The 12,716-nt window shown below is 32.5% G+C and overlaps 1 protein-coding gene across 1 annotated transcript in view; it reads left to right on the forward strand.

Moving 5' to 3' along the window:
- The window catches only part of LOC106873665 (uncharacterized), a 35,853-nt gene extending 28,357 nt beyond the window's left edge, over positions 1 to 7,496 (forward strand). Inside the window, exons 17-22 of the mRNA XM_014921117.3 lie at positions 2,043 to 2,179; positions 2,629 to 2,850; positions 3,120 to 3,207; positions 4,885 to 5,030; positions 5,234 to 5,458; positions 7,325 to 7,496. Of these exons, the coding sequence (XP_014776603.1) occupies positions 2,043 to 2,179; positions 2,629 to 2,850; positions 3,120 to 3,207; positions 4,885 to 5,030; positions 5,234 to 5,458; positions 7,325 to 7,447 (941 nt within the window). The 3' untranslated portion in view covers positions 7,448 to 7,496. The remainder of the gene's footprint in view (positions 1 to 2,042; positions 2,180 to 2,628; positions 2,851 to 3,119; positions 3,208 to 4,884; positions 5,031 to 5,233; positions 5,459 to 7,324) is intronic.
- Positions 7,497 to 12,716: the final 5,220 nt, after the last annotated feature.

Below are 12,716 nucleotides of genomic sequence, written 5' to 3' on the forward strand. Positions count from 1 at the left end.
TCAATATTTGTTTCTTGCCAATTCAATGTCTGCAGAAACAACGTTAATCTCTTCAATACCTTGGGTATTTTGAAAGCAGCTCCTTTCCGTCTGAATCTATTTTAACTAAGAGACCTCAATTAAAACGTAGCTTTGTATTTTAACTGTATATACATTTGTAGCTCATTTATACTGAACAAGGTCTTTTAGTTTTGACGGCCAAGATATAAACTGTCCAAATAATGATTTATATTCTTTCCACACCAAATTTCCTGTATAAGCCTACTTGTAAAGCTGTCATTCAAGAATAAAGGCAATTAATCAACTGAAATTCACGGCAATTGTTACCAACGACATCAAATATGTGCATTTCCTATTTAAGCGACTTCCTCCAATTGAAATTTAAAAATGGAGAAATTAATTTCTCGTGATACGTATGTAACTGTCACGACGGATCTGAAATATTAAATGACTTAATAAGTAATGACATGGATTCCACCAAATAGTTCGTCTATATATGCACAGAAGAGCAAAGATAGCTGACTGTTTTAGTAAAATGTTAATGACTATGCAGAAATAAATTACTTTACCAATACATTTTAGAGAAGTTTGAAACCGACAGTTCTTATTAACAAACCTCTTCCGATTATCTTCAAGCTATTATATAGATAACTGCTGCAACCCTTTCAAATTCCGATTTTTTTCTCTAGGAGGACTTGTGCTTTAGCAAACTCAACGGGTCCTTGAACTTGCAGATACTATAGCAACGTCTTCTAGCTATTTAGAACATAAAAACGGCGATTTCTTATTGATCGCCTTTTTGAAGGTTTCATCATTACCAGTTTAATTTAGTTAAAAGTAATTTATCTGCCAATAGATTTTCTTCTTTATCTAGGAGATTGCCATAACTGAGATAATGACCCATGCTGCATCTGAGTCCCGGTTTCTTCATTATCGTGTTAATCCCTTCCTTGTTTCAACAAAGGCGATTTTTGCAGTATTGTCATCCATTTGTAATTATCATCCAAATTCTCGTAGAGCAATATGAACGAAAGCTAAGCAGTTCATTTAGCAAGGAAACTATACGAAGCGAAGAAACTATTCTCTCTTGGAATCCAGAGTCATTAGGGCATATTTTAAATGTGACCATCTCAGTATTTTTTTATAAGTTTGGAAAAATGTTTCTTTTGCATGTTAGTTCAACATTTTGAATTCATGGGCCAGTCTTGTCTTGATCTTTCGTGAGAAATAACGTACGTAGTATATATAGATTCTTTCAACATATTCCGCATTCTCTGAATGATTTATCAGCAATGATTTCAAAATCTCTCAAACTTCCCTTCAGGAAGTAATTCAAATTTTAACTTGTCATAACAAGTGTTGTAATCTGTATTTTTGTCAGTTAAGCCGAAATTAAAAGTCCTTAAGCTAAATTTCTGTTAGCTTAAGAAAACTAGAATAGAATGTAAATCGATAACATTTGTATTAAATATTTGATAATCATTAATTTCTAAGACATTTAAGTGATATATTAAGCTTGTAAATTTCATTAGTTATAAATTCTATAAAATATTTATCACTGAAATTTTAATTTACTGATCTTCACAGCCTAAGAATTTTTTCTATTATATCTCGTATGTTTCTTTATCTAGAGTTTGCTATTCTGCTGCTACTGAGGGAATAGTTTGCTCTCAAGTATAAGGATTTTACTAGAAAAATATCGTACTTCTGAGGAGCGCTGTTACATTGTCATTTGTGATGTTTTGTGTATTTCTTATTCTGGTGGTGTTATCTGAGGGAACCCTTTTGATTCTTATATCACTGGATTTGATATTTAATCACTCAAAGCTTTAAAAAAGAGCTCTGTGCAATAAATTCAGTCACTAGTTCTTTTTTTTTTCTTTGCTTCATTAGCATTTTCTTCCCAGACTGCTTGTAGAATAACTTCAATTTTTTTAAACATTACTTTATCACATGTTCTAATTTAATTTGTATAAAATACTGTGACATATTTAAAATATCAACCCGTTCCCCTTTCATTTTCATAACTTTTTCTCTTCTAGGTTCTCAAATAAGGTGCAATTTTGAGACGGACGCTTGTAATTATGAGTGGAACCCTACAGAAGAAACGCGTTTTTTAACCAAATCTTCTACAAAACAATGTCCTAGTGGTTGCCTCGTTATATCAGCTTCAAACTCGGTATGTTAAGCTTGTTTAAGGAGCACCTTTTTTCACATGTTTTATGGCTAAGAATGAAGCTACACTATTACTATTATAATATTTTCAAGGTGCTTTGAATTACTACGTGCTAGGGTTTGTAAGTTGCATTAAGTAATTGGTATACAAAACATTCAATATGAGTAGCAGCTGCCATTCGGTTATGGCAGCATGAAAGAAAATGCAACTGAACTCGAAGATATTAGTTGACAGTTGGAAAGCATTTAATGACGGTCGACTCCATAATTGCATGATAGATTTCGATTCATACCTCTTATCACTAGAATTATACTGATCAACAGGGACAGATAGGTATGTTTGTAAATTTTCATACTAAGGTTTACTTGTTAGAGGCAGGTGTTACTTCAATCTTGAGCATCTTGTAAAAACACACTTAAGACACGAGCTATTTTATTTTATTTTCCCCAAAGATCAAGAGCGAAGTTCGATCACCAGTGCAGTCTTATAAGGGACCGTCTTGTCTTGCAATAAAATATCGGATAGGAAAGCCTGAAAAATTGGACATGAACCTGTACGTTTCCGATCCAAGTAAAAACAAAAAATTCAATGTATGGCACTTCTTTGGTTCCAAAGACAATTTGAATTTTGACTGGTTTATAAAAGATATAGATGTCAACTTCTCTTTAATCCAGGTAGGTAAAAGACTTCTATTTATACAAACTATAGTTTCCTTATTTTAAAATTATAGAATAAAAGTATGTGCTTAGTTTGCTCTGACGCATGTAATATTTTCTCTTGAATTTATTGAGGACTTTCACATCGTTAATTGAAAGTGCGCAAAATTTAGATGTGAAATATAATCTTAAACATGGAAATCTGTACGATTTGAAAAATGTCTGTGCTGTGTGTCTTATCTATACGAGCACAAAAAGTATTTCTTACCATCGTAATATATTTTCAGCTCATATTAACAGTTAAATCACAAAGAGATTCAGTTCAACTGTTTCTGTCTGAAGTCTGGTTTGACTCTGTACCATGTCAATCGTTACGTAAGTGGCATTTTAATATTTTTTTACAGTAACGAACTTTCAATGTCGATATTAAAATCATTTCTCTCTTAAAGAATATAGAACTATATGAATAAACTTTATAGTTTTATATATTTCCAAACAGCTCTGATTTGCAATATAAAAAATTTGCTTATTGATCGTTTCAAAAGAATTGTCATGACTGACTTCTTCCTTTGGGTATAAAATTCTGTGAACTTGAAATTATCATTCATACGATTCCCTTGGAAGGAGAGGGTATCGCCTGGTTAGAAATTGCAACTGAATCTCTCCCAAATTACATCCTACAGTCTTTGAAAGTTTCACAATACATATTAGGGTTTATAAAAACTGAATTTTCGTACTCTCTTCACTATGATCATTTCGACACTAACTGTACTCCTATAATTTTAAGTACGCATTATCGGGGCAAGTGTGAAATAACGGAATGTAAATTATTTTCAAATGTTAGTACCATTGTGCTTCATTTTGGTAGTGTGAAAATTTATCATTTTACGTGTTAACATATACAGCCTCTTGAAATCTTAGCATTCAATATATTGGTACTGAAATTATATTTTAACTTTCACAGATATAAAATCTATTAGACATTATTCCAGTTGGAGGTATCCTTTGCCGTGCAGTCACAGTTGACATGTTTTATGAATTTTAACTTGCCTTTATAGCAAGTATAAGATAGCAATTTTATTGCTAATGTTATCAATATCCAAATAATTTAATTTCTGATTAACTAATTATTTCAGTTAGTTGCAAATGGTGGCAGTTTAGATTTCACACGAGAGAGAAATCGGGTCTCTTGATATGATTACATTTCGTGACTGGGTTTTCATTTAAATTTTAGATTTCAGATGTTTTCAGATAAATGCTGGATATTTCTTCTGCCTTTATTTTGAAATGTCTTTAATCCGTATTCTATTTAGCTATATTTCTATACTTTGTGGCAAAAGGCCACATTTTGAATTTCTTTTAATAACTCAACACCAGTATTTACAGTAAACTTTTAAACACCGAAGTGTCAAATAGTCAGTTGGAGGGTACTGAATGATGAAATACAAAATATGTAATTGAATGTCGTTAGATATTTTGGGGGTACTATTTTTACTATTTATCTATCGCAGTAGAAGCAAGGTTTCATATCAACTAGTTTGTTTCCGGTAAAACAAACTTATGCAACAAAATGTTGGGTTACATACGAGTATTAAAATAGCTTCGATATAACAATATACTAAAGTACTTTTAATTTTTAGATCTTTTCCATATTTCCACTAGTATCAAACTACTATTTTAAGATGCTACATGGAGTCTTCGTTTAATCCATTGAATCGATGCCAATGTTAACTGGACGCTTTTTTTATACTCAAACTCCGGTTATAAAAGGAATAAACCTAAGTTTGAACCTAAACACAAGAAACCGTTGACTGATTTTTAATACTAGAACATATTTATTTTTAATACATTTTTCTAATTTTGTAAGTATCTAAAAATGAAATTTGAAAGCACGTTTTAGACAATTAGAAAGGATACTTTAACGAATAGAATAATTACATTGCAAGCGTATCATAAACAATATAACTTAGTTTAAAATGACTTTTTAGAACAAAATGTTTACACAATGATGCTAAATGATTCATAATCTGCTCTTACCGCTTCATCTTGCAGGTAAGTGTAATCACAGTAATTTACCATGCATGTTTCGACCTAATGAAAACAGAAATTGGAAAGACGCTAGTCAAGGAGTTACCTTTGGAAATGAGAAAATTTCTATTTCGGAGAAAAATCGTTTCGCCAACTATGGATGGTTACGAGTAGGTTTCTTTTTTATAAATGTATCGGTTTTCTTACTATAAACACTACTTCTTATACTCTTTAAAAGCTCTTATTCCAATTATATTTTTCATAGGAATGTTTTATTTTTCCTTCAAACCTAATATATTAGTTCAAATTTGAATATAAAAATGTTTACCTTCAATCAAAATTAATTAAAATTGTTTGCGTTTTTTTATTTCAGAGCTCATCCAATACAAATATAGTGCGAAGTTCTTTAATGTACTTCAATGGAATTGGTTGTTTGATATTTAATTTCTATGCGCATGGATTTCTTCCACATGGAATAATGTTAACGAAATTCAATGCGTATGATGCAAACAAAGACATTATATGGAAATCCGATTACAGAAAGCAATTGAGGAACCCTCTCGTACAGATTGAAATCGAATCAAAAGGATATTTTACTGTAAGCTTATTCTTGTCTCCGGTACAGTTTATGGATTTTTGATAGAAAACATGTAAAAATATTTACTTAAGGAACAATTGATGCTACCTTGTCCTAAATATTGCAAAAATATTTAGTCGATTTGTTCGACTAAAATTTTCAGGGTGGTGCTCTAGCAGGGCCGCAGTCAAATACAGCAAGTGAAAGATTAATATTTGTTATAATCCTAGATATTTGTACTAAAATAATTATCTATAGACGAATGTGTTTTCTCCAAATGCATTCTATATAGTAAGTCTATTCTGAATTCTGGACGGAAGTATAGTAATATCTGATCAACACACAGCGATATTAACGAATTTGATTTATCGACCAGTAGTCAGATTAGATTGTAAAACAATCTTTGCCCAGTGTCGATTAATGCTTTTGAGTTATTTGATATACGAATTAGAATTTTAGTTTCAAATTTCATATTTTAAATAACATGGATTGTGTGCACGTAGGTCTGTGTACACAAACTCTAGAATGCTTTGTGCAATGTTGTACAAAGTTTCAAATCTCAGCGCTTTAAATTCAAATCATGCCGAGGTCAACTTTTCCTTTTATGTTTTCGAAGTCGACGAATTAGGAATCTAGACCGGTAGATTGGCAAACCTATTACAGACGGTCGGATGATTCATTGCGGTGTCTATTCGACAAGATTCATCGTTAGGACGCAAAGTGCTCGCTCTTCATGTTCTCTTGAGCATTTATGTGTCGGAGAGGAGACTTGCAAGCATTAGCAACTCACTGTGTTTTCACACGTTCTTCCCAGGACCGCGCGTTGAAATATTTCCTGGTGCAAACAGTCTAAAACCGACAAAGCTCACACCTTGTTCACAAGTTGCCCGGTTTGATAGAATCTATCTAGCCGCAGGGCTGCATAGAATTCGTCTCTACTGTGGCATGGTTTCTGCAGTTGGATGCCCTTGCTCAGGCCAACCACTTTATCTACAAGGAATATTTTCCTGCCACCACCAACAGTGAGGTCACAAAGTAAGACAAGAAATAGGAAAAAGGAATGTCCCCCTCCGCTGTGACGGTAGTAATATTAAGTGGGAATGTAGTTGGTCTCCAGGTTTTGAGTGGCGAAGATGTATATGGGGACAAGTACAAATGCCTTGCTATAAAGGAGTCGCGTGGCTACTCGGTATTATATAGGGGTGGATGGTAGTATCTTAAAAGTAGATGGTTGTGACTAGATGCCAAACCATCTCAAGATGGTGATAAGCATTTAAGCTCTTCTCACATCATCTAACTATATTCATCTCTACCTGCATACAAGGTCTGGTTAGGAGGAAACCCAGGATGGAAAGGTGGTGTAAGATAGATAAAACTGGATAAGGGTTATGCTGGCATTCTAATTTTTTATCAAACGGAGTAACACAAAATATTTGCTCTAGAACTGGTAAGTTTTTGTAATTTCATAACGTTTCAAGTTTCATGTTAATTATGAAATAGCTGTCTGAGAGGTTTTACATTTTCAACCGCATCGAATCTGCATGCGGTAGCAGGACATAGCCGATAGCTAAACTAAATGGAATTCAAAAATAATTAAGCTTTTTGGTTCTTTCCAATATCGTATCTCCGAAAATATAAAATTCTAAATATATAGAAGCAGTATTTCAGTTTTAATATTTTTTATTGTAATTGCAAGATAAATGTCTAAATTTACACGAATCTCCTAAACAGTAAGTCACTATACGAATTTACATTAATCAATATTTTTAATATTGTGCTTAGTATATTAAACTTCTCTCGAATAAATGTCTGTATACATGAAGTCTAAACTGTTCTAAAATAATCTGGTTTTACGTACAGCAAACTTTTTTTTCTATCTCCGTTTAGTTGGAGTTTTCAACACTGAAAGAAGACTTGTTTGTGAATTATGAAATTGAAGACTTTGAAATGCATTCTGGTCATTGCACTAGAAGCTCTCGTACTATTATGCGGACATTGCACCAACATTAGATAAATATTTGTTATAAGAAACATTTGAATTAAATTTTCTATAAGTAAATTCCTTTCTTGTTATTTCTTTACATTTTTTAAAACTGAATTTTGAGCAAATATTTTAGTTTTGCAATCACGATTTCGAGTTCAATTCCACTAAGCATTTTGGTTCAGTATCTTCTACAGCACCGGACCGACTAATGACTTGTAAATTTAGTTGTTGGAACTTTGGATGTGTTGTAATGTAATTGTTATTCTATGCTGAGGTGGCTATGACGGTTTGACTGGCCAGACGGCTGCAATAAGTACATCTTTCTCCAATATTTGCTTGAGCATAGTTTGTTTACATGACTTTCCAATACCAACTGCTTTACAGCGTATGCTGGGTGCCTTTTTCTACCAGCACTAGTGGGATCACCATGCAGCATACACGACCAAGAGCCCCTTCAAGTGCGTTTAACTACTGTCGAGAGGAAAGCGGCTTTATGCCCGGAGATGATGGGGTAAAGTATAAGTAGACGGAACAGAGCAAAATTCTTCCTGTACAGAATCACCTCGCATTATAGAGGGGCTAGGTGACCTGGGAATATGTAAAAAGTGGATGAGGTACTCGATGGATTGTCAATGTAGATGAGTGGGTACAGAAAAGGGAGTGCGAGTGGATAGGTATGTGTGAGAGATTAAGGGTCTTCCATATTTAAACAAGGGTTGAAAAATAAGTAGGGAAGAGTAGGTGATTTGTTGAGAGCTGACGGGTAGGCAATGATACAAAGGAGTTTGATCGAAGATGCCAATGGCTCGCTGTATAGAAAGAAGACTAGGATAATAGTGATAGTAAAGTAGATAATGGGATGGTCCACGACAGAGGTGGCTTGTGGTTGAAGGTTGGATAAGTGGAATTTTCCAGGTATTAAGAATAAGCATCGAGGCGAGAACAAAGCTGTTATTCTGCCCTCAATCTTGAGAAAAATTGGGTGGAGTGGTAGGGGACAGTCCTGCGTGTCTATACACATTGTGATTCAGGAATTTTCGTTGAGGGTGGTGGGTCTACTTCAAAACCATATCGCGAGAACTTTTGAGCTACATATATTCCTCCATGTCTCTTATATATGTGACCACCGAGCTCTGACTTTGCGCAACACAATAGATAAATGATTTCATTCTTCACAAAGAATTGCTTTGCAATTTAACAAAGCACTTCTGTTATATTTCTTGAAGATGTAATCTATTTTACTTCTGTGTTAACCAGATTCGTAGGTTTTGAAGTGAACGGCTAGTTTTCAATGTGCTGAAAATTGTTAGGTGAGTTGCACCATAGACCACAGGCCTAATCTCATTTCTTGAAACAGAGCCTCACTGTATGTCAAAGAAGTCTTCATGTCTAACATGTCCATTGAACTTGCCGGCTACAAAATGAAATTGCTGTCAATTGTCGTGTAATCGGCAGAACGGTTTCATAAAAACGGTCGTTATCTTCTGTAAATCCTGCCTGTTGGGTGTATATAAATATTGTTGCATATAACCTAGTCTCATTTTTATCTTATCGCACGTGATGTCTACCTCAGTTATTTTATCCATTTCTCAGCAAGCAGAATGCCTGCTCCACTCCACATGTACACACATAAGTATGAAAAAGATAAACGTACGCTGCCGCTGTAAATTACCAAATGATCATATTCGATTTTTTTTTTTATGCATTAGCAATCTCACTGGGCGATTTGAACCCAGTTTTCTTTTAAACATGGTAATATATTCTATTATCGAATCGTTAAGTTAGAGTCGCAAACACCAGCACTGTTCATGTGTGTGTGGGACACATGAATATATTTGTGACAGACGGAAATTGAAAAGTAGTCCATCAAATCCACTCGATGTTTTTGGTCGGCCAGCGGCTATAGCAAACGCTCACCCAAGGTGTCACAGTGGGACTAAACGCGGAACCAGGTGGATGGAGACAACCTTTTTGCGACACAGCTAAAACCTACGCGAAGGAGTGACCAACTGCAGGCGTTCTGGGGCACCGCCTTGAGGAATTGATCTTAGTGTTTTTCTTAATCCTGGTACATATTCTGTCTCTTTTGCCAAGCCCTGAGATTAGTAGGACGTAAGCACACCAACAGCGGTTGTCAAACTGTCATGGGACACTCACACAGGTATTTGGAGATATATATGACCGGCTTATTTCAATTTCTGCTTTCCAAAATTCACTCACAAGGCTTTGGTCAGCCGGAAGTTATGGTAGGAAATACTTGCCTAAGGTACTACGCAATTGGACTAAACCTAGAATAATTTGGTTGGGAAGAAATTTTAATACATAGCCGCACATGTGCATTCATATAATTATAAACACGCAGGCACACGTATGCAGTAATCCCTCGACTATCGCGGGTGGTGCGCTCTGAAAACTCCCCGCGAAAGATTAAATTCCGCGAAGAAGAAACAGTATGGTACTGAATTTTTTTTTTTTTAATATATATATATATAAATGCAAAACACCAGCTGGATCCACATAAATTTAATAAACCGCGGTATGGCGAGGGATTTATATATTGTTCCTATGTATGGATTGGTAAACATTTGTGTTGACTAATAAGTATTCAATAAAATATTTTGTATACATTTTTAAAAGCTGAAGTTTCACGTTGCACAAGAGAAACATTATAAAATATAAGTGCAATTGGCTGCTCGTCGCAAAGTAGGTTATACCCTTACTTTCTAAGCTAATTCAAAAGTGGGTTCGAAGTTGTGCAACACATTGCCTATTCCAAGCAAATGCACATACAACAAATTCTTTGACTCCAGCAACGTTTTCAAGGATATACTGTGCTTACGAATTCACTTGCACCTTTTATATATATATATATTTATTTATATATATTTATTTATATATATTTATTTATATATATTTATTTATATATATTTATATGTATTTATTTATATATATGTATTTATTTATATATTTGTATTTATTTATATATGTATTTATTTATTTATATATATATATATATATATATATATACTAAAGTAAGGGCAGGGAATCGTCAATTAATAATAGAATTAACAATTGTGCCAAGTAGTTCAGTATAAAAAAACCTTTATCGGTAAAACCATTTCTCATCATAAATATACAGGGATTAGCATTGAGTTGTTTCTCCAACATACTGAAAATTTAGAAATAGCAGTCAAAGAACTACTGATTCTAAACTATCCAGGCGGCTGAGCACGAATGTCCTCCAGAGGATCATCATGGTTTCCTTATCTCTGGTTCTGAATGTTCTCAAGATCCAGCCAGCCAATCGTCTGCACTTTGTTGCCATTCTGGTAGTGTGCACTTGGAAAGAGGTATCATCACTCATGTCGATACCCAGGTCTCTCACTGATTTTAGGCTCTGGGGTTGAAATTCCCTGTGGACCAGTGTACTCTGTAGGTTTCATATTCAGTTTTGGACGTTGGTAGCGCAGGGCTTGGAATTTTTCAGCATTAAACTGCATATTATTGTCCTCAGCCCATCTGTAAACTGAGTTCAATTCCTGCTGCAGGTGTGCAACATCACTGGAGTTCTGTATTTTCTGCGAGACTTTTGTATCGTCTGCGTAGCTTGCAAGAGTGGCTATCCGGGCACTTGAAGGCATATCTGAGAGAGCGACTATAAAAAGCAATGGTCCCAAGACGGTGCCCTGTAGAACACCGCTCATTATTTGTGTTTTCATAGAGGTGGCTCCATTAGCCACTACTGCCTGACTTCTATCTTTCAGAAAATTATGTAACCACTCTCCAAGTTTTCCAGCTATACCAAGATCACGCAGTTTGTGGCATATCACACCATGATCCACTTTGTCAAAAGTTTTTGCAAAATCAAGGTATATTACGTCCACATTTGAGTTGTTGAGTAACTGCCTCAACACCCAGTCGTAATGTTGTAAGAGCTGGGTCAGGCAGCTCCTACCTGGTCGAAAGCCATGTTGGGTATCACTCAGCAATTTATTTTCTTCAAGGAATGCGATTAGTTTTCCTCTGATTATCCTTTCCATGACTTTGCTGATGTGTGAAGTCAGAGAGATAGGCCTATAGTTTTTGGCATCTGCTCTGCTTCCCCCTTTATCGAGGGTCCCAGATGAACCTACCTCGCGGCAGGAGGTGCAAATGAGGGTTGCTAAATCAAACTCCATTCTTCACCAAGTGCCACATATTGAAAGAGGGTCCCTGTAATAACAGTGTAGCAACACAGTGGTGCATCAGAATGGCCGCAGCTCTAAGCTGAAGCTATAAAAAATAATATATATATATATATGTATATATATATATATATATATATATGTATATATATATATATATATATATATTCATATATATATATATATATATATATATATGTATATATTCATATATATATATTCATATATATATATATATTCATATATATATATTCATATATATATATATATTCATATATATATATATATTCATATATATATATATTCATATATATATATATATATTCATATATATATATTCATATATATATATATATTCATATATATATATATATATATATTCATATATATATATATTCATATATATATATATATATATATATATATATATTCATATATATATATATATTTATATATATATATATATTCATATATATATATATTCATATATATATATTCATATATATATATATTCATATATATATATATTCATATATATATATATTCATATATATATATATTCATATATATATATATTCATATATATATATATATTCATATATATATATATTCATATATATATATATTCATATATATATATATTCATATATATATATATATATTCATATATATATATATATATTCATATATATATATATTCATATATATATATATATTCATATATATATATATATATTCATATATATATATATATATTCATATATATATATATATATTCATATATATATATATTCATATATATATATATTCATATATATATATATTCATATATATATATATTCATATATATATATATTCATATATAATATATTCATATATATATATATATATATATATATATATATATATATATATATATATATTCATATATATATATATATTCATATATATATATATATATTCATATATATATATATATATATATATATATATATATATATATATATATATATATTCATATATATATATATATATATATATATATATATATATATATTATATATATATTCATATATATATATATATATATATATATATATATATGCATATA

The sequence above is a fragment of the Octopus bimaculoides genome, chromosome 2 (genome assembly GCF_046866305.1).
Source record: "Octopus bimaculoides isolate indiv1 chromosome 2, ASM4686630v1, whole genome shotgun sequence".
NCBI classification, from domain to species: Eukaryota; Metazoa; Mollusca; class Cephalopoda; order Octopoda; family Octopodidae; genus Octopus; species Octopus bimaculoides.